General features: G+C 42.0%; 2 protein-coding genes across 2 annotated transcripts; both read left to right on the plus strand.

Annotated features, from left to right (window-relative positions):
- LOC109713247 lies at positions 16,828–17,313 on the plus strand. The gene has a single exon (XM_020237246.1). The coding sequence runs from the start codon at positions 16,828–16,830 to the stop codon at positions 17,311–17,313; it is 486 nt and encodes a 161-aa protein (XP_020092835.1).
- LOC109713248 (E3 ubiquitin protein ligase RIN2-like) lies at positions 22,766–27,000 on the plus strand. Its single transcript, XM_020237247.1, has 8 exons — positions 22,766–22,920; positions 24,036–24,295; positions 24,971–25,128; positions 25,234–25,371; positions 25,445–25,512; positions 26,261–26,488; positions 26,593–26,702; positions 26,795–27,000. The coding sequence occupies exons 1-7, from the start codon at positions 22,766–22,768 to the stop codon at positions 26,681–26,683; spliced, it is 1,098 nt and encodes a 365-aa protein (XP_020092836.1). The 3' UTR covers positions 26,684–26,702; positions 26,795–27,000.

Consider the following 27,232-nt stretch of genomic DNA (forward strand, 5'->3'; position numbering starts at 1 on the left):
CACCGAGAGGGAGGACGATGCTAAGGGTGGGAACAGCTTGTTCCCACCCTTAGCAGGTTAGGTGGAATAGGGGTGGGAACAAACCGTTCTTACCCTTTTTTTTTAATTCAAAATTTAAAAATTTTAATTTTAATTTTAATTTTAAATTTTAAAATTTTATAATTTGTAATTTCAAAATTAAAGTTTATAATTTTAAATTTTAATTTGGTATTTTATATTTTTTAAATTTAAATTTTGATATTTTATATTATTAAAATTTAAATTTGATCTTAAATTTTAAAATGTAAAATTTAAAATTTAAAATTTGAAATTTAAAATTTAAAACTTAAAATTTAAAATTTAAATTTTTGAAAATTTAAAATTTAAAATTTTAAAATTTAAAATTTAANAGCTAAATTTTAAAAATTAAAAATTTAAATTCAAATATAACAAGAGGGATAATATTATTTTTTCTATTTATAACTACCCACTATTCTTTTTATTCCATCTTTTCTATCCAAACACTATTTTTCTTACTCCCGGCAACAATTATTTTTTATCTAAAGACAAAATTGGTTTAGTTCTTGTTTATATCTAAACTTGTATTTATTTTTGAAGTAAACAGTTTTTATTTATATCCGAACGAAATGAAGCCTATATGAACTCATGAGTTTGTGAAACATTTAAAAACGCCGAACGCAATAATAATCGATGTAATTTATGACGGCTCAAATTTTCCTTTTTTTCTTTTTTTCTTTTTTTTTTTTTCGATTGCCCATATATCTTTAGTATGAGCCTGAATCTCTCGCCTAATTAGATTTAGTAACATATCAAGAGAGGTACACAATTCATAATTGAGTCTTCTATGTACGTAGTTTTCTTTTCTTGGCAACTTCAACAAAGATTTGTTTACCAGTTTTCATGAGGACTAGTTACTATATTGCTTAAAGGGAAGTCGTTTTGGTTACTTAATATAAGAGTGATGTAAGTTTTTTTTAGGCCTCTGTTCAAGTAACACTTTTGTACAAGTTTCAGCTAATCCAGGTACTGGCATGCCTGCTTCGATATTAAGTACCTTTGAAGATTTTTTTCTTTTTTTTTTTTGTAAAATCGTTAATAATTTTATTTTAGTTTTTGAGAGGAAGGTAACATATTATGTGTTTTATTTATTTTTTTACTTAATTAAAAATATAAATTAATTATGATTCAAATTTAAAATCTCAAATATTAATTATTAAATTTTTTGTTACAGGACGACAGATAACCATTAATCATTTTTGAAAGTGAGAGTAGCTTGGGTGGCCATGCAATATATGGTAGGGACTCATCTGCCGTACGGTTAAATCATTGCAGTTTGCAATGATCAAAAAGCCCAGAACCAACCTCATCATGACGCATCATCATAAATCCTTGAAGAATTATTGAAATTGGAGTCATCAAGTAGCTCAATATTGATGGGACTAGGATGACCACTTCTTTGGAGAAGCGCATTAATTTTCTCGCTACAACGGGTCAAGTTGTAAGGACATATTTTTAGACATTACAAGTAGAAAAAAAAAAAAAAAATGATCACCATTTCTCCTTCTTCTATTCTGCCGGCGCAGCTGATGAGATAGGGTTCTGACGACTGAAGTTCGGCCACGAGGATCTCGTAAAAACTATAGAGGGCTACGATCTCCACGTGTCCCTCCGCCACAGGTGGCTGAAGGAGTGGATGCGAAACATTAAGACGGCCCTACATATAACGACCCAACATATAACAACACTTTTAAAAAGTATCGGTAATTTAGTCAGCAGCACTTTCTTTTACTTGTACTGACATTTAAAAATATCACTATATACCGTTTTAAATGTCGCTATATACCGTTTTTGTTATATTGCTTGCACATAAGGTTGTAGAGAAATATATAAATAACGGCGAAAAAATAACAAATAGAGAATGATCCTAGAGGTAGTTAAACTTAAAAAGGACTCAAATTTATGAAGACCAAAACAAAGCATTGCTCAAGTGTATACTACAAAAAAGGTGGTCTTTACCGCGCGTTATAAATAACAATGCTAAAACCTAGCGTCGGTAAATTTTTGACAGTAGAAAAAATCACTGACGCTTTTTAATTGAAAGCGTCGGTATAAAAGCGTCGACATAGGCATATTTTTCGTCGACATAGGCATATTTTTTTGTAGTGGTAGTTTCGAGCACCCTTGTGCACATGGCGCCTGCTATTCTTGAAATACAACCATAGATACAACCAAATCTTATCCTGTTTGATGATCCGTGTAGAGAATTATGAGGAAAATTTCAAATCGATAGCCTTTAGTCATCCACTGCTCTTACTTGAATAAATTCAAAATATTAAACACTTATTATGGTAGAAAATATATTCTTAGATGTAAAATACCACTCATTATCGCTTCTCTCCCATGTAGCCTAACAAGGCCTATTTTGCGAAGATTGGTTAGGAGCGAGACGTGTCTCTACAAATATGAAGAGGTGTATCGATCCTCTCATTAAAATTTAACTAGCAAGTAGCTCGTGCAATACTCGAAATAGCAACCAAATTTCTACTGAAATAATTAATAAAAAAATTGCATTATTTTAAAACATTACATCCTTAACTTCTAATTCATAGAAGTTGACTACAATTAATGAAACTTTCTCGGTTGAAAATTAAACAAGGTGAGTTTTTTTTTTTTTTTTTTAAACAAATAATGTAAGACTCAAAGTTCATTTTGCTTTCTAAATGTCGGCGGAGAACTCGATCGCGGGATAAGGTGATTTGGTTCTTTCGCCTTCTAAAGTCTCTCGATGCGCAGATCGAATCTAACTTTGTCTCAAGTGCGGACCAAATTAAGAGGGAACAATTAGGTTGAGTTCAATCCTCTAGAGATGGTCTCAAGGCCTACAGTATCAATCAAAGTCCAAAAGCTTCGGCTTCTCAAGGTTTGGCCATTGATCCGACTCCAAATCCGAAATCCGAAATCCAAACCCGACGGATATTGAAAATCCATATCCAAAACCCGAAATCCGAATCCGAACCCGAAACAATTATTTCTCTTTGCAATATTTCAAAATATATTATATTAAATTTAAATTTTTAAAATACAAATTCAAATATAATATTAAATTTTCATATACATATTATATATAATGTAAAATAAATTCGGATTCGGATCGAGTTCGGGTCGGGTTCGGGTTCGGGTTCGGGTCAGATACAGTCAAAATCTATATCCGTATCCATATTCGTCGGGTTTTTATTTTTGATATCCATATTCGGAATCATATCAATTTAGCATTGGGTAAATTCGCTCGGTTTGGATTTGGGTTCGAATAAAATTTTAGGTATTCGTACCTATTGACACCCTTACTCGTTCTCGGTAGAAGCAGGATGTCACGGGCTAACGCGAAATTGCTCGTCTAGCTCGTGCGACGCTCCTTTTCTTCGGCGCTCCCTTTTTTTGCGAAATGTGTAAGCTTATCTCTCTACTTGCTAAATCAGGACTGACTCGCCCTAAGACTAAGTACAAGCTAAGAGAGAGAGTTTGAGAAATATAGTATTGATAGAAGTTGAGGGCGTGTTTGGTTCGAAGTCAGAATCGAAATCGGAATCGGAATCAAAATAAGCTGGAATTAGAATCGGAATGACTTATTAACTAATTATGTTTGGTTCATCACCTGAATCGGAATCGGAATAAATCATTCCCATTGTCGGTGTTTGGTTCAGGTGGATATAAAAAATGTAATCAAATTAATATACTAACATTATCTTTATAATATATTAATTTAAATTCAAATTAAAAATTAAATATTAAAAATTTACATCAAAATTTTGAAATAATGCCAAAATTTTAAATCTATTTTTTTTAAAAAAAATTAAACTTTGAAGTTGAGTGGATAATTCAAAATATGAAACTAAATTTTGATTTATTCAAATTCAAATTTAAAATTACAACTTAAATTTTAATTTGAATCCATAAATTTAATTTAAGTTTGAAATAAAATTTGAATAACATTTTATATAAATTAAAATTTAATTTAAATTCAAATTCATAAGTTAGATTCGAAATACTTGATTAAATTTTAATTTTTAATTTAAGTTTAAATTAAAATTTAAAATTATATATTTAATTTTTAAATTTTAACTCATATTTTAATTAAAAAAGTTGAAAAAATAAATTTAATCCGAATAAATATCCATTCAGTCCAGATTCAACTTTCAATCCGGCCTCCTAGGCCGGATTGAACAAAGAGGTGATTGGGGGATTCCCATTCCACTCGGGAATTGGAATCGGAATGGAACTCCCGCGTACCAAATACCAACAAACGGATTTATCCATTCCGATTCCGATTCCAGGGTGAAGAAGAAGCGAATCAAACAAGCCCTGAGAGTACAACTGATTTCCTAATAAGAGGGGGTGAAGGCAACATCCTTATATAGGCCACTAGCCACCCAAGCTACAAATGAAAAGGCACCAATAACTATAAGGCAAAAGAGGAAAGCTACGTGCTCTCAAGAGACTACCATTATTACCCACTTAGAAACTTTAAGGGACTCTTGACCCTTCGTCATCCGCACCATCAATTCTGAGATCCGTATAGAAGCTTCTAGAATGCCCTAACAAAACATCCGACAAAACGCTCCTTCGGAGATTGGGCCACTGTAAAAAAAAAAGTCAACGGAAAATTTTTTGTCCGTGACAATCTTATTAAATATGGTTAATTACGTATATTTCATATTTATCTCACAAGTAAGTTCAGCTTTTTTCTATCCTTTTATCTCTTAAAAATAAGTGAGAGAATGAAAAGTATTCACTAAATTGCACTTTGTAGTCCTCATACTTTAAGGGCGTGACACTTTGATCCTCCATCTTATAATTCAAAATTTCTTAACTATTACAACTAAGTCATACATTCCAATTTAATTGATTAGATACTAAAATTTTGTTAATGTCATAATGATTTTCTGTCTTAGTAATTACTATATTATTAATTATTATATTTCTTATTGATTATTATACTTATCACATCAATACAAAATAGCAATGTATCACTATTTGCTTGGAAAATTAATGAATTTATATTGTAAATACCAACCTTTGACTTGGTTTGTGTTTCCTGCGTGCTTTGTCCACCAGGAACAATATATATATATATATATATATATATATATATATATATAGGCCATGGCTACTATACTATTATGAGTATTGGAGCTCTCGTACTCATAAGTTGTTTTCAATTATGGAGCTTCCGAATCGACGATCCACTCCGTTAAATATTATATAGAGTATTTGAAACTTCTAGAAAATGAATTTTGTAAATTTTCGAAATCATAATAAAGTCCATCAAGTGGGCATAAAATGAACGGTCAAAATCGAACGACGTTCTAAAAAATGATGATCGGATCCTTCAATTCAAGATCGGAGTATAGAACCCTTCGTACTCATAAGTTGTTTTAGATGATAGAGCTTTCGAATCGACGATTTATATCGTTAAACATTCTCTAGAGCATTTAAAACTTCTAGAAATCAAATTTTATAATTTTTCAAAATCATAATAAAGTCCATCAAGTGGGCATAAAATGAACGGTCAAAATCGAACGACATCCTAAAAATGGATGATCGGATCCTTCAATTTAAGATCGGAGTTATTGATATTTATCTAGATAGTGAATAGAATTTTCTATTAACAATTCAACCGATTTCGATTCTTTTACACCGTTAAAGTAGCAAGTATCCCATATCGGCCGTTTGTGATCTTTTGATCGTAAGAAAAATGATGTCGAAAAATTATAAATTTTGATTTTTAGAAGTTTTAAATGCTCTAGATAACGTTTAACGGTATGGATCATTGATTCGGAAGCTCTATCATCGAAAACGACTTATAAGTATGAGGGCGATCGTACTCATAAGAATATAGTAGCTGGACTATATATATATATATATATATATATATATATATATATAGTAGAGTTACTATGCTATCGGAAGCATAGAGGATCTGGTGCTTCCGATTTTTTGGCCCTTAGATCAACCCCTTTGATCATTTATAGCCTTTAGAGTAATACTATTACCCTGTGGAGACCACTCAACCCTAGGGGTTGTAGTATTCCTGGTGTTCAGCTTTTGAGGCTTGTCGACACGCCGTGAGGGTGTCGGAACAAGTCCGAGTCTCGTTGGCGCGAAATAAACGCAAAACGGACTCAGCGGGGATGCGAGAGCAGGAGTTAGCATTAGAATATGCAAAATTGCAGATTTTCGGCTTGTTGTACTGGTACAACATCAGGGTTGTACCGGTACACTTTCTGTACCAGTACAACATCGGAGGTGTACCGGTACATTTCGCCTGACTGGCGAGCAGCTGCTCTCGGGTTACCCATTTGTACCGGTACAAACGTGCGTGTACCGGTACACTTTGGTAGGTGAGAGGGTAATTTAGTCGTTTTCACCTCGTTTGTATCGCCACCCCTTCCCCCTCCGCCTATATACTGAGGAGAGGAGTTGAGAGAGAGGTTTTATTGGTTTCTTCTCCTCTCTCTCTTTCTAGACCTGATCGTGAGCAAGGAGGAGCCGGGTGGAGTTCGGGTGTTGTCGACGTCGCACCGCGGTGCTGTTCGGGCATGTATTCGTCGTCGTGGTGCTGAGAGGAGGCTTGATGAGCGTGGATTTTCGCTGTCGTCGACGTTGTGCCGTTTCTAGATGGGTTTTCGAGGTGAGTGATCTATCGAAATCACTTTATTTACTTCAAGCTCCATCAATTTCGAGCTAGGGTGCTGTTCCTGCAGAATTCCAATGTCGACCGTCGGTGTTTTGGCTCGTACGCGACGTAGGAGTGTCGGATTGTGACGAAACTTAATTCGTTGGATTCAGGACTTCGAGAGAAATCCATGAAGCTCAAGATTTCTAAATTTGGTGAAGGTTAGCTTGGTCAAACTCCAATTCTTCTCTGCTGCTGTTGTATTGAGCAGATTTTCGAGTTTTTGAGTTTCTCTTGGTGTAATTCTTTGAAGGGTCTGGTTTTAGAGTTGAGCTTGATACTCCAGTTTAATACCCTGGTATTGGATCTTTAACTCAACCAAATTAGAGTTTACAAGGTAAAGGTTGCATTTTCAATTTGGTTAAATTAAGCTTAAGTGCTGAAATTGGTGCTAAGTGATGGATTTCCATGTATAGAGCTTGGAGATAGCTTGATTACTGGTCTTGGAAGAGTTCGTTCGATCCAGCAGGGGTTAGTATTGGTTCGAGGCCTCTTCGCTGCCAGGGATTTAGCTTTAGAGGTGGGTTTATCATCGGATTTCTACTCCCAAGATCTCGTTGGTCAACATGTGTAGTTTGGGTTTACACGTTATTATTGTTCTAGCTCAAATTCTTGGATTATGCATGCTTTTGACATATATACTGAATTTGGAGCATAGTATTAACTGTTAATAATTATACATGTTGGACTTGAATTTGATTTAGGAGCAAATCTACGATTTGAACGTGTCATATGCTTAAACTACCTAATTTAGCTCTAGGAGCCGTTGTAATTTTGTATCGTCACAGTATCGATGTGACGGATACCCCAAATAGTTTAGATTTCAGTTACACTCATGCTGGAATGCCGGGTGTATTTTTACTGTATCGTTCAGACTGTTCCGGACTATTGGGTGCCGTCGGAGTTGACGGTGGACCCATATCGCCGTTTTGGCGTCAGATTGTGCCGAGGGCACGTGACTTGTTGGTTGTTAGACCAGTTGGACCCTGTTACTTGACTTTGTCTTGTGAGAGGCTGATTGAGCTCGACAGAGATACGCTGCATACTCGGTTGGGTAGCTCCCACGAGTGCCACTCCAGAGACGGGCGCTGTGCTTTTGTATTGGTGTCGTTCATTGCCGGTTGGATTTGCTCTTCACGGACTGGATAGTGTGGAGGTAGCTGGATAGTCCCAACTGGGCGAGACGGGTGTATTCACAGTCCCTGGGACGGGTATATTTACAGTCCCTAAAGAGATTGGGTCAGGATTGACATTTCTACAGTAGGTTAGTTTAGAGCATGATAGTGTAATAACTCGTAGCTGTAGATTTTATTCCAGCATTTATTACTATCTTCGCTCCCTTCTGTAGACTTAGTGGGTGGTCCAATGATATTGAGGGCGGCACCCACTGAGGACTACTTGTTTTTACAGTAGTTCTCACGCCTTGTTGTTACCCCGTTTTTGTAGAGCCATCGTCTTCGGCTGCTGCTGTTGCTGATCAGGATCGAGGCAAGGGCGTCGCGAGTTAGAGCCCTACCAGACGAGCCGAGGTAGAGGTGCCCCTACTGCAGGTAGTTGTTTTTGTTGGAGTTCATGTACATACAGACGTTTAACTCGCCCGTGCAAGTAGTTTTGTGATCTGGGATTTGGCGTATGTATATGGAACTCGGTTTGTTTTTGTTACTGGTTTTTCTAGCAGCTCTATACTACTATTTGTAGTATTGTATGTTTTACATATACAGCTATCGCTTCGTATACAGGAAATTTTTTTTTGTATACGGCGGATTTGTCGGCGTGCCCGGGAAACGTGTAATCCGGCGCGTGACAGATTAAGTTTGGTATCAGAACTTAGCTGTAGGTCGTTGGGACCTAGAAAATCTAAGTTTGGCAAACCTTAGGAAGGAAAGATGCGAGAGGCGTAATTTATTGCGAAAGTCAATGATTAATTGTTCTAACTCCTCCTAGAGTGGGGTGAGTGATTGAAAGAGTGCCTGTTTTGGCCTTAGAAATTATGTTGGCTGTAGACGACATAATTTTGGAGGAAAACAGGCCTTCCAGACTTTCATTGATTGGGTCGAGAGTGTTTGTGTTTCATCTGAGCCTGATCTATTCCTTTCAGCTATGTATCGTCGCCGAGGTCGACCGTTGTTACTGGATGTTAAGGATTTTCTAGGTTGGCGGATTTCATATAGTCGAATGGAGTCTTGAAGAGTTGATCGCGGAGGTTTGAAGAGAAGATTCACTTTGAAGAATCAAAGACTCATTCGAAAAGCTCGGCACCTCAGGTATGGATGTTAGATCATTTGTGGTATGTTTAAATACTTAAATATATGTTTAGAAAACTTGGATTGCAGTAGAAAAAACTCAAACTGAGGTTTTCAATGTGCTGGGACCAGTCCCTTGAGATGAGAGACCGGTTCCCGAGAGTCCTCTCTGCGTGAAATTCCAAGGCAACCGGTCTCCTGATCTGAGGGACCGGTCTCCAGGGCGTGGCAACCGGTCTCTGGCACAAGAGACCGGTTCTCGAACATGGGATTTTCTGTCACGCAACGAGGGACCGGTCTCTGGCATGAGAGACTGGTTCCCGAACGTTGTGTTTTCTATCACGCAGCAAGGGACCGGTCTCCCACTCGAGGGACCGATCTCTCAAAGACCGGTCTCCTCGAGAAGACCGGTCCCTGAGGACGACATCAGTTTTTAAACTTAGCTTTTTGCAATCCTAGTCGGCTTCTAAGTCTTCTAAACCTATAAATATGATATGGGCGTACCCATATGACATATGCTTTGAAAGATAATCATTTAGAAACTCAAAAACTTGATTTGGAGTTTTTGATCCATGTTTTAAATATCAAGTTCTTAGATCATCAAATTGATTCTTTGATTACAATTCAATTGCTCATTGAGGTTCAAATTGATGATGTTCTAAGAAGGGTTTTTCCTCATGTCATACGTGCTTTCCAAGTAATCAAATCACCACAAATCATCTTCTCTACGAGCTCCGGACGGAGGATTTGCACGTGGATCGCGTGTGAGGCCGAGGATTCGGTGGACGCATCGAGGAGTCGAGGCGTTGACGCGGCAAGGACTTGCGGCGTGATCGGTTGGAGGATTCCAAGCAATTGAGGACTGGCGAAGATAATCAACAACGAGGATTTGGTAAATTGAGTCGTGTATTTTTGTTGAATCACTTGTACTCAAGTTTTCTTAGTGGATTTCTCGTGTGATCGGTCCCGTGGGTTTTTTGTCTCCGAATTAGAGTTTTTCCACGTTAAAACTCAGTGTGTTATTTGTGGCAAAAACCACCAACCGATGTACTGTGAGCAGCGCGAGGGGAGATGCTTTAGGTGTGGTCAGGCGGGGCACTTTAGCCGTCAGTGCCCTGGAGGATCCGCGCCTGCCCCGTCTACTACTTCTATTCAGTCGTCTTCTTGGCAGTTCACGGGAGCCCCGTGTGCTGCTGTGTCTACTGGACATTCCTTGGTGCCACCTTAATCTGAAGGACCCCAACTGGCTCCTAGTGGTTGCGTGTTTGCCCCCCAAGTGGAGGAACCGGCTATAGCTTATGATGTCATGGCAGGTATTGTGTTAATAAATAGAGTCAGAACTAGAGCTTTATTTGATACTAGCGCATCTCATTCATTCATTAGCCGGCCATTTACTCGCATGCATGGCATAGAGATTAAGTTGAGCGAGGGGTCTTGGTGGGTTAACGCCCCCGAGCGCTCGTTCTCTGTCAAGAAGGAGTGTTTGGCTTGTCCAGTACAAGTGAGTGACTGGATTATGCCGGCACACTTGCTTGTGTTGAAGCGGTTGAAAAGGTTTGACATAATATTTGGCATGGATTGACTTTCGAAGTATTATGCGACTATTGGTTGCAATAGTAAGGTGATAACTTTTCGTGAACCTAGACAAAGGGAGTTCACCTATCGTGCTTGTAGGAGTTCGCTTTTTGCTATGACGATGTCGACGTCGCGGGCAAGAAAGTTGATTAGTAGTGGTTGCGCAGCTTATTTAGCAACCGTGGTGGAGACTTATAGGGAGACTCCGGTGCTCGAGGACATTTCGGTGGTCCAAGAGTTTTCGGACGTAATTCCCGTGGAGTTGCCCGGAATGCCACCCGATTAGGAGATCGAGTTCGTGATAGACTTGGCTTCCGGATCGGCACCGATTTCGAAAGCACCATATAGGATAGCACCGGCTGAGTTAAAGGAGTTGAGGGCTCAGCTGCAAGATCTTCTTAACAAGGGATTATCAAGCCAAATGTATCACCTTGGGGAGCCCCAGTGCTATTTGTGAAGAAGAAGAACGGGACGCTCCGGCTATACGTGGATTATCGTGAGTTGAATAAAGTCAAGTAAAAATAAATACCCGTTGCCCCGCATAGAGGATTTGTTTGATCAACTGCTAAGGGTTTCGGGTGTATTCGAAGATTATCTTCAGTCGGGATATCATCAATTAACGATCAAGCCAGAGGTGTTCACAAAACCGCATTCCGTACGCGTTATGGACATTATGAATTCACGGTCATGCCGTTTGGGCTTACAAATGCCCCTGCAGTATTTATGGATTTGATGAACCGTGTTTTCAAGCCCTTCTTAGATTGATTTGTCGTGGTATTCATAGAAGACATATTGGTCTACTTCCGTAGTAACGAGAAACATAAAGAACATTTGAGGATTGTACTACAAGTCCTTCGGGAGGGGTACCTCTATGCAAAGTTGAAGACATGCGATTTTTGACTTCGTAAAGTCTCCTTCTTGGGCCATGTAATTTTCGAGGGTGGTGTATCGGGAGACCCGAGAAAAATTGAAGCAATAAAGGATTGGCCTCGCCCGATCAATGTATCGGAGCTCCACAGTTTCGTCAGTCTTGCGGGTTATTATAGGCGGTTTGTGCAGGGTTTTTCGATGATCGTTGTTCCACTTACCCACCTTACACGCAAGGGAACTATGTTTGTGTGGAGTGACGAGTGTGACCGGAGTTTTAAAAAGTTGAAAGAAAGGTTGACTACGGCTTCGGTGCTCGCCCTCTCGGTCTCGGGAGAAAGCTTCATCGTATACAGCGACGCATTCTATCAAGGACTGGGGTGTGTTTTGATGCAGCGCAGGCAGGTTATTGCATATGCTTCCCGTCAGTTGAAGATTCATGAGAAAACTATCCTATTCATGATTTGGAGTTGGCCACAGTGATCTTCGCACTCAAGTTGTGGAGACACTATTTGTACGGCGAACGTTGTGAGGTGTATACGGACCATAAGAGCCTCAAGTATCTATACCACAAAAGAAATTGAATATGAGGCAGTGTCGGTGGTTAGAATTATTGAAAGATTATGATGTGACAATTCTATACCACCTGGAAAAAGCCAACATGGTGGCGGATGCTCTTAGCAGAAAATCAGTGGAGAATCTCGCAACGGCAATCACACATCAACTGTCATTGTGGAAAGAAATGGGGCAGCTCGATCTTGAGGTTGTGGCTCTGGGAGTTCCGGCTATGCTTGCCACTCTCGTTGTGCAACTGACCTTTTTGGAGAGAATTAAAGATCGGCAGTCTTCGAATCCGATTCTCCAAAAGGTGCAGCGGGACATCGAGGACGGGCGCATGAGTGATTTCAATGTGGGCTCCGATGGTGCACTTCGGTACCGAGATTGTTGGTGTGTACCGGACGACGAGGAAATCCAAAAAATTATTTTGCAAGAAGCTCATTAGTTTCCCTATAGTATTCATCCTGGTGGCACCAAGATGTATAAGGATTCAAAATGCATTATTGGTGGCCGGGGATGAAAAAGGATGTGGGACACTATGTGGCGCAATGTCTTGTGTGTCAACAAGTCAAGACGGAGCGCCAATTTTCAACGGGAAAGCTTCAAAGTTTACCTATTCCCGTTTAGAAGTGGGAGGACATAGCTATGGTTTCGTTGTGGGATTACCCTGTTCGCAGGGTGGTCACGATGCGATTTGGGTGGTAGTGGATCGCCTATCTAAATCGGCACACTTTCTACCTATCGACACCACATGGTTGGGTGATAAATTGGCGCAAGTGTATCTTGATGAGGTTGTAAGACTCCACAGAGTTCCGATAACTATTGTATCGGATCAGGATCCCCGATTTACATCACATTTTTGAAAGAGTTTGCAAAAGGCGCTTGGCACATGGCTCGAGTTCAGCGCGACATTTCATCCTCAAAGCGATGGTCAATCAGAGAGGACGATCCAAGTTCTTGAGGATATGCTTCGGGCATGTGTTATGGATTATAAGAGCGGATGGCATGATCATTTGGCAATAGCCGAATTCGCCTACAACAATAGCTATCAGCCAAGTATTGAAAAGGCGCCGTTTGAAGCTCTCTATGGGAGGAAATGTCGATATCCTATACATTGGGGTGAAGTTGGTGAGCGAGTCACTTTTGGCCCCGATGTGTTGAAAGAGGCGGAGGAGAAAGTTCGCATTGCTCGCCGGAGGATTTTGACAACGCAATATCGGCAGCAAAGTTACGCAAATGTGCGCCGGCGGGATCTTGAATTCACTGTGGGAGACCGTGTTTTCCGAAAGGTGTTACCTATGTGTGGTGTTAAGCGGTTCGGAGTTCGGGGAAAACTTAGTGTAACGAACCGAAACTCGGTAGAAAATATCGAACTTTAGCCAAATTGACTAAAGTGTGCGAAAGAAAATGGTTCGGCAAGTTCCATTTAGCGTTCCAACAATATTGGAAGGGTTAAAAGTGAGTTAAAGAAGGGTTAGAAGGGTTTTAGCATCGACGAGCGCGAAGTAGAATCGAAATAATGCAAAAATTTCAGTCTGGGCGAAGTGTACCGGTACAACCATCATGCTGTACCGGTACAACCATCGCTACCCGAGAAGAGTGCTCTCGGGTTTGATCTCTGCGTAGAAGTGTACCGGTACACCCCTGGTGTGTACCGGTACATTTTGGTAAAACCCGAGGAGGCTACTCTCGGGTTTGCCTCTGTGTGATCGTGTAACCGGTGACAGAACAAAGTATACCGGTACACTTTGGTCTGGCAGCAACAATGAGGTCTGCTGCAAATAGAAAGAAGTGGAGGGTTTTTTGGTAATTGTTACAACATAATAACACCCTAACACCCCTCCCCTCTCCTTTTCATAGCCATTTCACCTCTTCCTCTTATTTCCCTCTTTCTCTCTCTAGAAATCTCCTCCAAGGGCAAGGAGAAGGAGTTGGAGAAGGTGTTGAAGGTGGATTTGGAGGATTAGGAGGCTAGGGTTCTCTCCTACAAGGTGGACTTTGGTGAGCTTGTGACCAAGGTGAGGTTTTGTAGAAAGTTGAGTCTAGGGTTTGGGTTTTGTACCCTAGGAAGCTAGGTTTTGGAGCTTCTACAAGTGTAGAAACCTCTAGTGGCCATGGAAACATGAAAATTCATGTTTTCTTCAAGTGCTCTAATGGTGAATTTTTAGGGTTTGCATTCTAAACCCTAGAATTCGTTTAGATGGTTCTAGATGAACTTCTAAGTGTTGGACAAGCTCTCTTTTGCTTATTTTAGATATCAAAACCTAGGATTTAGCAAATGGCAATATTATGGCACCCAATTAGAGGCTTTTGCCTCCGAATGTTTTCGAGGCAAATTGACCTTGCAGAAACCTAATTCGGGGTATTCCTGACACATTGGGCAACTCAATTCGACGATACGAAAAGATTTAGATGAAGTTATTGAATAAAAACTTAATTTGGCTGCGTTTTGCAGCAGGCGAGAAAGTAGGCGCCCTAAAATATCAAGAATTGAACCGTAGCATTATCTCAACCATCTAAGATAGGTGGTGCATACCGAGAACCTCGAAATTCATCTTATGTGTAAAGTATCATTTTTTAGCATATGTGAATGTTGGCTATTTTGCATAGTAGGGTACTTGTGAGTTTTTATTGGAATGCTATGAATATAAATGCATGAGTAATCATAGTATAAGAGTAAGGAATGGTATAACCCTATGTATGCATGTATGATAATAAGAACCTAGCAAAGCTAAAGGACTTAGTGACATAGAGACCAAAAGTGGCATGTTGACATAATTGTAGAGAGTGGCATCGACGAGTTAAGAATGCTAGAGTTGAATACTTAGAAAATAAGTGTGGCATTAATGAATGAGTACAAGAACCAAATAGTGTATATGACACTAGTAAAGGTTAAAGAATGCAAGCAAATAGAGATAGCGACATTATGACATAACAACCTTTGAGTTAAGGGTCATATGAGCAAGGTTTTTCTTAAAGTTAAGGATTGATCGTACTCACCCATAGTCCTGGCTCGAGGGTGGTAGCTCCCCGGTGGGCGATGTGCTCCGGAGTTGTCATCACTGGGTTGTAGCGAGTATCTCCTCAGAGGACGGTCCCGTCGGGTTGTAGCGGGTATCTCTCCGATAGTAGGAATTTGGGTTGGTGAGTTTGTTGAGGGCGAAACCTATAGGTTAGCAAAGTGATTGGGCAATGAAATTGTAATCTTGCATTCATCATGAGCATACTATTGAGCATTGCATTAATTATTGTTCAGGCATATTAGCTCCATTTGTATAGTTTGGTTACTATCTATATCTCTTTTCTTCTATTATGCCTGAATTAGACCTAGTGGAAAAGTCGGCGTGATTAGCTGCTGAACCCACTGAAAATTTTGTTGTAGTTCTCACCCCACTATTTTCACAGAGCCGGGACCGAGCGAGCCGGCGGACGACTGCGGTAAGGGCATCGCGCCTAGATAGAGACCACCCGAGATGATTTCATATTTTGTAGTTGCATTCCTTTTACTATCATCTTTTGTATTTGATGATTCTAGATGTTTATGAGTATGATGTAAAAGATATTTACTTTTAATGTTAAAAGTTATATTTTGGAGCATTGTGATGTAAAAAAAAATGATGAAAGAGCATGTAAAGGAACTTGATTAAAGTAGTATACCTGTATGTGATTTAAAGCTAATCATATTACTTGTTGAAGTTTAGTTTAGTACTTTCACTTTGGCTATTGCTTGTCCTCGTACAAGCCATTGTGTTTGCTTTCGCATGTGCAAATTTTATGCTCTATTTGTACCTGTTGTTGAGCCTTGGGCGGATAGGGGAGGCTCTGTCCGTTCGGCGTTTGTTCAATGCACTCGAATCGGCCAAAAGGATCGGGCTCGGGGCGTGACAGATATAATGGTATCAGAGCGTAAAGAGCCTAAAAGTGAAAGTATAGGATGGACCTAGAGACCTTTAGGAATGGAAAACCTTAAGGATCTAGAAAACGTGAGTGACGTGGAATCGAAATATAGCGAAAGCTTGTGATTAGGTTAATGTTAGCATGTCTCTAATGTGGTTAGAGACTAAATTTAAGTTGTTATTTGTTTTGTTTTCCTTGTGTTGTGATCGGAGGCCGACGACATGATGTTTTGGAAGGAAAATAAATACACTTGTTGCTTTCGCCGAATTGGGTATGTTTGAGCGTAATATTGAATAACTAACGTTAATTGCTTTATTTCAGGAAGCAATGCCACCTCGTGGACGACCTAAGATGCCTCGTAGTCGACCGCGAACGAGGTCTATGGCCGAGGAGCCAAGTGCGGCTCCCGTGCAACCTGGAGCAGGTGGCGACGGGGAGCTTCGGGAGCAGATGGCAGCGCTTATTGGCGTAGTGCGGCAACAAGCGGAGTCCGTTCAGCGCCAAGGGGAGCAAATCCAAAGGCTCCAAGAAGCCTTTCAGCGGCAGCAGACGGCGACGGCACAAGTGGAGGCCGAGCATCCTGCGCCCCCTGCAGTGGTGCCGATGGTGGTCGAGGGAGTAGCGGTGGGGGTGGCCGCAGCGGCCATTCCAGTTACGGCGATACCGGCCAGTTCGGGGACCTCAAACCTCGATAGTGCGGCGGTGGAAGCGGAACGGGAGCGTGCGTTAGCGGCTATCGTACAGTTCGACAAGTTCAACCCACCTATCTTCGAAGGGGGGGTGGTGGAACCGGCGGTTGTGGAGTCATGAATCGACTCCATGGAGACGCTCTTCGAGGATTTGTATACCTCGGAGAAGGACAAGGTGTACCTCGCCAGACATTGCCTTGAGAAGGCGGTGAAGGTGTGGTGGAAGCGAGTTAAGCGAGATCGGTCTCCCGATCTTCCGCCTATGATGTGGGAAGAGTTCAAGAGGGCGGTGTTCGTCAATTACTTCCCCAACACTATGAAGCGGAAGCTACAAGAAAAGTTCCGCAAGCTGAGGCAGGGAGATCGCTCAGTTGCGGACTACAAGCAGGAGTTCTCCCGCATTATCGATTGCGTCCCGGAGGTTGTTCGTGATGACCGAGACCGGACCGATTGGTTCTTGCGAGGACTAAGGCCGAGGATCTATGAGGCGGTGCAAATCCTCAAGCTGATGATCTTTGCGGAGGTCTTTGATCGAGCTCTATGGGCGGAGCATGGCAGCGCCCACGCCCAAGGGGAGCGCGAAGCTATGGCTGAGTCGCAGGACAAGGGAAAGAAGCGGGCGGTAGGTGGCACCGGGGGCCAGCCGAATGCAAAGAAACCCCCTCGGCATCCCCGGCAGCAGTCGAGGAGTTGGAGGCCTTCCCGTTGTGCTATTTGCGGCGGTGACCATCGACCGCCGGCATGCCCATAGCGCGAGGGAAAGTGCTTCAAGTGCGGCCAACCAGGGCACATGTCATGGGAGTACCCGAGTTGGGGGTCTTCTGCATCGACAGCGGCGTTAGTTCCTTCTACCCCGAGACAGCTTGCGGGGTTACTACCAGTTATGTTGCTTGGACGCTCATCTTCATCGCGTCAGCCGGAGGCATCCAGAGCACCGAGTGGGCGGATCTTTGCCACTCAGGTGGAGAAGCCAATCGCAGTTCCCGATGAGGTCATGGCAGGTATTATCTTGATCAAAGGCACTAGAGCTAGAGCTTTATTCGATACAGGTGCATCGCATTCATTCATAGGTGCATCATTTGCAAAAGCTCATGACATAGAGATCACACATAACGAGAATTATTGGTCGGTGAATACACCGGAGTACTCGTTCCGTGTTCATGACGAGTGCTTGGCGTGCCTAGTACAGATAGGTGATTGGGTCATGCCGATAGACCTATTGGTGTTAAACCAAATGTGGGGCTTCGACGTAATCTTGGGGATCAATTGGCTCTCCAAATACTATGCCGTTATAGATTGCGAAAGTAAGGTGATCACGTTCCGTGAGCCTAATCAAGAAGAGTTAGTGTACCGGGCATGCAAAAGCAAGCGCTTCATTGCAACCGTATCAGCAGCGAGGGCAAGAAAAATGATTGAGGGTGGATGTGTAGCCTATTTGGCGACAATGGTAGAAGCCCAAAAGGTGTACCCGGAACTTGAGGGTATTCGAGTAACGTGCGAGTTTCCGGATGTATTTCCGGCGGAGTTACCAGGATTACCACCGGACCGGGAGATTGAATTCGTTATTGATTTGATTCCCGGGGCGGCGCAAATTTCGAAGGCTCCGTATAGAATAGCACCGGCGGAGCTAAAAGAGCTAAAGGCACAGTTGCAAGACTTGCTCGATAAAAACTTTGTGAGGCCGAGCGTGTCTCCGTGGGGAGCTCCGGTGCTATTTGTTAAAAAGAAAGATGGCACACTTCGACTCTATGTGGATTACCGCGAGTTGAATAAAGTGACAGTTAAGAACAAGTATCCATTGTTGAGGTGTCACGCTCCGAGGCCCAGCAGAAGCCCGCACGGCACGTGTCCGACCCGTCATATGTCTAAAACATATAAGGCGTCTACAATAAAGCAATAAATAAAACAATAATACAAAGAGATCTAGCGATATCTGAGCAAAGTACTACTAGATTCTACAACAGGAGAGTGCAACAAAAGCTAATATCCACTAAAATAAAATATAAAGTAGAACAACAAAAAATTCGAGTACAAGTGCTATAAGTAGTACAAAGGTGGTCTCTATACATAGTAACAAAACCTCTATCTCTCTCTACAAGATACAAAATAAAGAGAGAACCACCTAGTAAGCAAAAGAAACGCTACTCGCTAGCTAACTAAGCGATCCCCTTGCCGCGATCGCGTGCCTCCACCGGTGTAGAGGGCTCTGAAAGAAAATCACAAAACAGGGGGCGTGAGAACTATTAAATAATAGTTCCCAGTGGGCAATTACTAACTTCAGTGAAATGCGCCACTAGGCCCAAAGCAAAAAGGGGTAAGTAGATAAGTAAAAGGGATATGAACGACATGTGAATAAACATGTAAACTTACTATAACATGATATATTTACTTAGCATGAAATTGCATAAGTAAGAAAGCTATTCTATACATGAATAGGCGGAAATATACTACCAACATGATATCAATAATGAAATAGTATAATGTCAATGTTTACTATTCTAGTCAATGTCCACTTGTCATGTTAACTTTTTAAAGTTCCAATCTTGTAAGACCCGCTCGTAGGCTGTCTGGCCTGAAGACCCACCCGTAGGCTGTCTGGCCGGTGTCGTGCCTAATGGCCCCGTGGTAGTCAACATCCCCACTCTAGGAATCAGCCTTGCCGACGGCAATCCACTTCGGCGCCGAATCCCGCACGGCGAGTATGTATCGCGATGGCTATCTCCGAAGTGCCGGCTTGTAGGGAGCGACACTCACAAGCATGTGCGAATGAGCACAAAGGCAAGTAAATATATAAGTCTGTCTCAAGTCTCAAGTCATCATGTCTAAAACATGGCAATATAACACATGTCTCAATGGCCTATCACTATGTCATCGTGTCTAAACACGGAATATAGTCGATGTCACAATGGCCTATTACTATGTCTCTATGTTGCAGTTTCACAGTTTGCTAGTTCATGTGCCCCTTTATGACACTTTTGTTCACCAAGTCAAAGCATGATAATTATGTTCATGAATACATAATTCTAATCATTTTCCTCGCACGAGACATGTAATCAACTCGCAAAGATAAACACTTCCACATGCATGCAGCCTACACGTATAGCTCTACTATACATAGTGAAATTTTTATTATACATAACACATGCATTTTAAGTGTTCTAAAATTCACATAAATTTCATTTAGCATGGATTTGAAATCATTTTGACGTTACGACAAGCATATAACGCATAGGGGCCATTTTGCCCCGGTCTCATGAAGCCAAATCCATCGAGGTTACCGCAACCCTTCGTTTGCTCCGACGAAGGTGCCTACTAGCCTCCAAGTATCCTAGAAAAATTGAAAAGTGAGGCCAAAGAAGCAAACGAACAACTATGGGGTCAATCACAAGCCAACACAAGAAAAGGGGGAAAACTCACCAAGTGCGAAGGTACTCCTCTTGATCTCCGAATAGGAGTAAAAGCCTTTCCAATTCAACCTATACAAAGGTTCTAAACCCATCAATTTAGTTCCAAAGCCCCCAAATCGAAAATTTCCAAATGTAACCCTAAAATCCAAAATCTAGGGTTTCTACCAACAAAAGCATAAAGCTCTAATCTAGAGGAAGAAAATTAACCACTAACCTCTAGCATGCTTCAAACCAAGCTCAAAGTCCACAAGCTCCCAAGATCTTCCCTCAAGCAAGCTCCAACCACAAGCTCCAAGCTTCCAATGGTGAGAAGAAAGGGAAAGGGAGATGTCCAAAATCCTCCAATGCTTGCTCTCATTCCTTTCCTCCCTCTTCTCCTTCTTTTTCTCTTTCTAGAAGGTGAGGGAGAGAGTGTGAGAGAGGAATGAGGGAAAGAGAGAGCGAAGATACCATATAACCCCTTCTCAAGCAACAAAATCCAATAAGCCCCCTCAACTCATCAACCTGCGCACTGCCTGGTCTGGGCAGTTTTCGTGCAGAGGGACCGGTCTCTCCCTGGTCCCTCAGGACCCTCCCGCAGTCACGCGTACGGGAACTGGTCTCCCTGGCCGGGGGACCGGTTGCATCGGCTGACAGCCACAACCCTAGCTACAAGGGACCGGTCTCTCCCACCAGGGATCGGTCCCCGAGAGCTAAGCTCTCAGGACAAAATCAAAAATCTAGGAACGTGAACTATGGGTCGGAACACTGTCAACGACCCTCCAGAAAACGTGGGAAGGCTCAGAACCCCAAATCAAACACTCGAACCTCCTAATTTGCAAAGGTCCAGTGTGTTACACGAGGATTGATGATTTATTCGATCAATTGCAAGGGTCGAGGGTGTATTCAAAGATTGACCTTCAATCGGGGTATCATCAATTAAAGATACGGCCCCAGGGCGTGCACAAGACGGCGTATCGTACGCGGTATGGCCACTACGAGTTCACAGTCATGCCGTTTGGGCTTACTAATGCCCTGGCGGCGTTCATGGATTTGATGAATAGGGTTTTCCAACCGTTGTTGGACCGGTGCGTCGTAGTGTTCATTGACGACGTGTTGGTCTATTCACGGAGTGAGGAAGAACACGAGGAGCATTTGAGGACCGTGTTGGAAATACTTCGGAAGGAGAAGTTATATGCTAAATTGAAGAAATGTGATTTTTGGCTTTCGGAGGTCACATTCTTAGGCCATGTGATTTCGGGTGAGGGCATCTCGGTGGATCCGAAAAAAGTAGAGGCAATTAAAGATTAGCCTCGCCCGACGAGTGTAGCGGAGGTCTGCAGTTTCCTTAGTCTAGCGGGCTACTATCGGCGGTTCGTGGAGGGGTTCGCCAAAATAACCACTCCACTAACGCGCCTCACACACAAGGGAGTGAAGTATGTTTGGAGCGACGATTGCGATCGGAGCTTCGAGGTGTTAAAGGAAAGGTTGACATCGACCCCGGTACTTGCTCTACCGACGCCGAGGGAGACCTTTGTTGTATAAAGTGATGCTTCCTATGTCGGTCTCGGGTGTGTCTTGATGCAAAATGGGTAAGTTATAGCTTATGCTTCGCGCCAATTGAAGACTTATGAAAAGAACTATCCGATTCACGACCTCGAACTAGCGGCGGTTATGTTCGCTCTAAAGTTATGGAGGCACTACTTGTATGGTGAACATTGTAAGATCTACACGGACCACAAGAGTCTTAAATACTTGTTCACCCAAAAGAAGTTGAATATGCGACAACGGCGGTGGTTAGAGTTGCTAAAGAATTATGATGTTACTATTCTATACCACCCCGGGAGAGCAAATGTCGTGGCCGATGCACTTAGTAAAAAATTGGGGAAAAACTTGGCTTCGGCAATCACCCCTCAACCATTGTTGCAAACGGAGATGCAACGACTTGGTCTTGAGGTAGTGGCTTCGGGAGTGCCGGCAACCCTTGCGGCATTGGTGGTTCAACCGACCTTATTGGAGAAGATTAAAGATCTACAAGCTTCCGATCCTTATCTCCAAAAGGTGCGGGGTGAAGTTGAGAACCGTAGCGCCGAGGATTTTAGCATTGGGACCGGCGGCACGCTTCGATTTAGAAGTCGTTGGTGTGTACCTAAAGATGATGATCTTTGGCGGGCGATAATGCAAGAAGCGCATCAATCTCCCTAAAGCATTCACCCGGGCGGTACCAAGATGTACCAAGATTTAAAAGTGCACTTTTGGTGGCCGGGCATGAAGAAAGATATTGGGGAGTTCGAGGCACAATGTCTTACGTGCCAACAAGTAAAGGCGGAGCGCCGATTTCCGGCGGAAAAGTTGCAAAGCTTATCTATACCCGTTTGGAAATGGAAAAGTATCGACATGGACTTCGTGATCGGATTGCCTCGATCACAAGGCGGACACGATGCAATTTGGGTAATAGTAGATCGGTTGACGAAGTCGGCACATTTCTTACCGATTCATATTACATGGTCGGGGGACAAATTAGATCAAGTATACATTGACGAGGTTGTGAGACTTCATGGTGTTCCGGTATCAATTGTATCGGATCGGGACCCGAGGTTCATATCTCACTTTTGGAGGAGTCTACAGGAGGCATTGGGCACACGGCTCGACTTTAGCACATCATTTCATCCTCAGAGTGATGGTCAATCGGAGAGGACGATACAAATACTTGAGGATATGCTTCGAGCGTGTGTACTTGACTACAAGGACGGTTGGCATGATCATCTACCGATGGCGGAGTTCGCGTACAATAACAGTTACCAAGAGAGTATCGCGATGGCGCCATTCGAGGCCCTTTATAGAAGGAAATGTCGTTCTCCAATCCATTGGAGCGATATGGGCCAGAGAGTGGCTCTTGGCCCCGATGTAGTGCGGGAGGCGGAGGAGAAAGTCCGCCTCGCCCGCCAACGATTTGCTACGGCGCAATCTCGGCAAAAGAGCTATGCCGACAAGCGAAGAAAGGATATCGAGTTTGCGGTTGGTGACCACGTATTCCTAAAGGTATCGCCAATGAGAGAAGTTAAACGGTTTGTAGTCCGTGGGAAACTAAGTCTCCGGTACCTTGGACCGTTCGAAATATTGGAACGCGTTGGTGCGGTGGCAGCTACAAGATAGCATTACCACCGAGGCTTGCGGGAGTACACGACGTGTTTCATGTATCAAACCTCCGCAAGTATATTCATGATCCTGAGCATATTCTCTCGTTTGAACCGTCCGAGATTCAAGAGGATATGACTTATGAGGAGTTTCCGGCGTACATCATCGATCGCGAAGTAAGAAAACTACGGAACCGTGAGATTCCGTATGTCAAGACCCGTTGGTGAAACCACGATGACCGGGAAGCCACTTGGGAGCTCGAGAGCGCGATGCGGGAGCATTACCCTCATCTCTTCGAGAATCTGGATTAAGGTATGAATCTAGATCTTAGTTAAGTTAGTTTCGCGGACAAAACTAATTTTAAGGGATGAAGAATGTAATGAACCGAAACTCGGTAGAAAATATCGAATTTTAGCCAAATTGACTAAAGTGTGTGAAAGAAATGGTTGGGCAAGTTTCATCGACTGGCGCGAAATAGAATGAAAACAATGCAAAAATTTCAGTCTGGGCAAAGTGTACCCACTACAACAAAAATGATTTTTAGTGGCGACTTTTTGGTGGCGACAAGCGCTGTCGCCACCAATGCATAGGAAATGGCGGCAACATTTATTTGTCGCCGCCAATGCATAGGAAATGGCGGCGACATTTATTTGTCGCCGCCAATGCATAGAAAATGGCGGCGACATATAATAGTTGCCACCGATACACAGATGCATTGGCTGCGACAAATAAGAGTCGCCACCGATACTAAAAATATAGCGGCGACAATGCGTCGCCGGTAAAAAAGTAAAGTATTAGTGGCGATAATTGTCGCCACGATGTTTCCTTATTTAGCGCGCCTTATTTTCCCTCTTCTTTTTTTTTTTTCAGCACTCACCAACCCATCACTTCATAAAACCCTTTCCCCCCAAATCTCTCAAAAAAACCCTAATTTCCCCCCAAAAAATAGATGGCCTCCCAGTTCCCCCACGCCACGACCACCAAAAACACCATCCCATCCATCGGCGCGGCGTCTACTCCTCCACGGCAGCCGCATTAATTTCCTCTTCCTCCCCTCCGGTGGCCACGCTTCCCCTACTCCCAAGCCGCGTCTGCTCAGGTGCGGCCTTCCCCGCCCCACCACTCTCCCGCGTGTCTCAAGTGCGCCCTTTCCTCCTCCTGCTCAGGTGCGCCACCTTCGACCCCCTTCCCCCACCCTCTCCGTCCCTGGTTCTACTCTACCCCTAGCTTCGCTCGACCTCTGATCCGCCCCCTACGACACACATCCTGTCCCCGTCTAACTCCAACCCCCCATATGCTCTACCGGCAATGATCCCCCTCTTCCCCCCACTCCTCCAGTCTCTACCTCTCTCCTTCTTCATGGAGACCTCTGCCCCCTCACCACACTACCCCTGCCCTCTGCGCGTGACCTGGGGTCTGCTCCGCTCCTGGTCTGGCCGCCCCTCATCTAAGAGGGGTTTTGGGGGTTTAATAGGAGGGATTTTCATAATACATTGATCGCTTTTGGCAAACCAACCCTAATATGCACTGGTTTTCATTTCTTTACGATGTTCCTTTAGAATGTCAAATTGAAAGGCTGGATCATGGCTTGTTGTTTTGTTGTACCGATCATGTTCTAGAAATATTGTCCTATGCAAAAGCATGCGTTAGATTCCTCTGGAAATCATTAGGCATAGTTATTCATGTGCATCAACAATCACGATGCCCGAAGTAATGATATTCTTTTGCATGTGAAAAGTGTTTGGAATGTTTTACTACTTGAATTAGACACAGAATTTGCTTATTTTTGGATAGTGTAGCATTAGCAGAAGTTAGATAGTTCATGAATTTTTAATTTCATGTGCTCTGTTTTTTTTATTGCGTAAATAAACTCTTTCATTCCAGGATCTCTTTATGAGTGGAGGGGAATACTTATTAGAAATTACAGTTTTCTTGTTGACTTGGTGACTCTGTTAATGGCACTAGGTCATTATTTGATGATCTGGTGGCTTCGAGGAATGGCGTTTCATCTAGCCGATGCAGTTATTGTTCTGAACTTGCGTGTCAGTGCATAAATATTATATTTACACTTCGTTCAGTACTGTATTCTTTGTGGTAAAGCTTTGTTGTTGAAAACTTTTATCTTTTATCTTTTGAGCTATAAGCAGGATCTCGTAACTGCAATTTTCAAGAGGATTAAAGCATACATTAAGTTACGGAAGGCCCTAAGTTCACTAAAAAGGGCGCTTCCTGATGCTTTGTATGAAGAACTTTGTGCATACAATGATGAATGCGCCATCTGCAGAGTATGTGATTCACATATGTCTTCCAATTCTTGTTGCCTATCTGTGAGGCAGATAACTGATTTTGAAATCACAGGGGCCGATGGCTAGGGCTAAAAAGCTGTCATGCAGTCACCTTTTTCATCTTGCTTGCTTGCGGTCATGGTACGTTCTATGCCCGTCTTGTAGTATTCTGTTTCTTTTGACAGGTTAGGTTGATTCTTTTGGTTTTGGATCTTAATGATGATTGATGCAAATTTTTTTCTAGGTTGAATATATTCTCTTCGTGCACCAGTAAATAATTAGTGGTCATGGTGATTATTTAGATCATTTATTATCATAGTAAATAACGCAATTGTAGGTTTTAATACATTAGTGGGATTGTCCTATGATGATTGATTCTTTCTAAAAGCCCATTTTATGATTTTAGGACTTAATTAGGTACATGAAAGTTTTTTAACTTTATCTACTATGCATTGGATGGCCTATGTCAGTTCCCAAAGGTGGCCAATATGTTAAGTGTATTTCAGGTATGAATCTAAAATGACTGCATATAACTAGATAAATATAAAAATTTTAATATAACTAATGTGTTCCTCTTTGGTCCCATTTCTCTTTTAACCATTTCATCAGGTACCGAAGCTAACTAACAATTTTCAGCTTTCTGTTTGTTAGTTTCACCTAAAGTTTCAAAATATATTATTTTCCACCTTGAAACATCAGGAACTCTCATGTCTCAAAATCGTCTTTTGTAATGGTGTTTGACTCTTCTGTCAGCATGTTTCTATAGACATTGTGTTAGGATTCTTGTAGCACTTGAGTTTTTGCTGAAAATCGAAATTTGTTGATCAAGCATCTTGTGTTCTCACAATTTTATCTTATTTCCTTCTATTTTTTAGGTGGTCATTTCCAGGTTGGATCAGGGATTAACAGAAGTTTACTCTTGTTCCACATGTCGGAGACCTCTCTTTCTATCTGCTCCCCAGAGGCACACTGGTTCCATTGCGGAAGATGCTGCTGATGGTCAGCAACTTGCTAAGCAGTTCAATTTGGGGTTGAACCAGCAAGGAATTCCCGGACATGCACTGCCTGTTGGTGCATTTCCTGATCAGCAACAGAATCCTTCTGATGCAGTTTGGAGGTTCGATAAACCATTCAGATAAAACCATTATGAAATGGACAATATTGTCACGACTCTTTCTTTACTGGCAACCTCAAAATTTTCTTTTCCTCATGGCTGTGCAGTAGAGGTGTTGGCCTTGATTCTGGCTGGGTGCCATCTTGGTCAAATTCTGGAACGGAGGGTGCCGGCTCATCCAGTGCGATCTTGACATAATCGTTTGCACGTTTAGATGGTAGCTAATTTGTCATTAACTTGCATGTAACCCTAAGCTTATTTTTACAAAAGTAACAACTAATTTGAATTGTTCTTTTATTTCTCATGCAGGGCTGAGATGTCTATGCCGAGATTCTGCAATTTCTCGGTAGATGTAAGCTATCAAGTACCACGCTAAGGTGTATATTCCATCTCTAAGTATGGAAATAGTTATACAAAGTGATTTCTTTTAGTCATACAAAGTGAAACAATGCTGCAGTCTTTAAGGAAGTCTGTCCTATTATTGTTGTAACAAATATTGACTTCCATAATGGTATCCTAGACTTGATTGGCTATGGGACATGTTTCTAAGATGAACTATATTGTAAAGATTATTTATGCTCTTCTTAACATTTAAAGTTTGATTCAGTCTTACTTATTTGTGTGGATTAATTTTATGATTAAATACTTTATAGAGATTCAATTAGATTTAATATATATTGGTTATAAGGTGTTTGAGCCATAGTGCTAGATTTAATTTAGTTTTGAGAGGATTAAATTGAAATTAAA

The sequence above is a fragment of the Ananas comosus genome, linkage group 7 (genome assembly GCF_001540865.1).
Source record: "Ananas comosus cultivar F153 linkage group 7, ASM154086v1, whole genome shotgun sequence".
NCBI lineage: Eukaryota > Viridiplantae > Streptophyta > Magnoliopsida > Poales > Bromeliaceae > Ananas > Ananas comosus.

What these genes read in the sequence shown, in the direction of transcription:
- LOC109713247 (XM_020237246.1), top strand. Translation starts at nt 16,828, where the DNA reads ATGTGGGAAGAGTTCAAGAGGGCGGTGTTCGTCAATTACTTCCCCAAC.
- LOC109713248 (XM_020237247.1), top strand. Translation starts at nt 22,766, where the DNA reads ATGGCGCCATTCGAGGCCCTTTATAGAAGGAAATGTCGTTCTCCAATC. An exon ending in TTATTGTTCTGAACTTGCGT is followed by an intron (nt 25,129 to 25,233) that starts GTCAGTGCATAA and finishes AGCTATAAGCAG; the next exon opens with GATCTCGTAACTGCAATTTT. An exon ending in CCTTCTGATGCAGTTTGGAG is followed by an intron (nt 26,489 to 26,592) that starts GTTCGATAAACC and finishes ATGGCTGTGCAG; the next exon opens with TAGAGGTGTTGGCCTTGATT.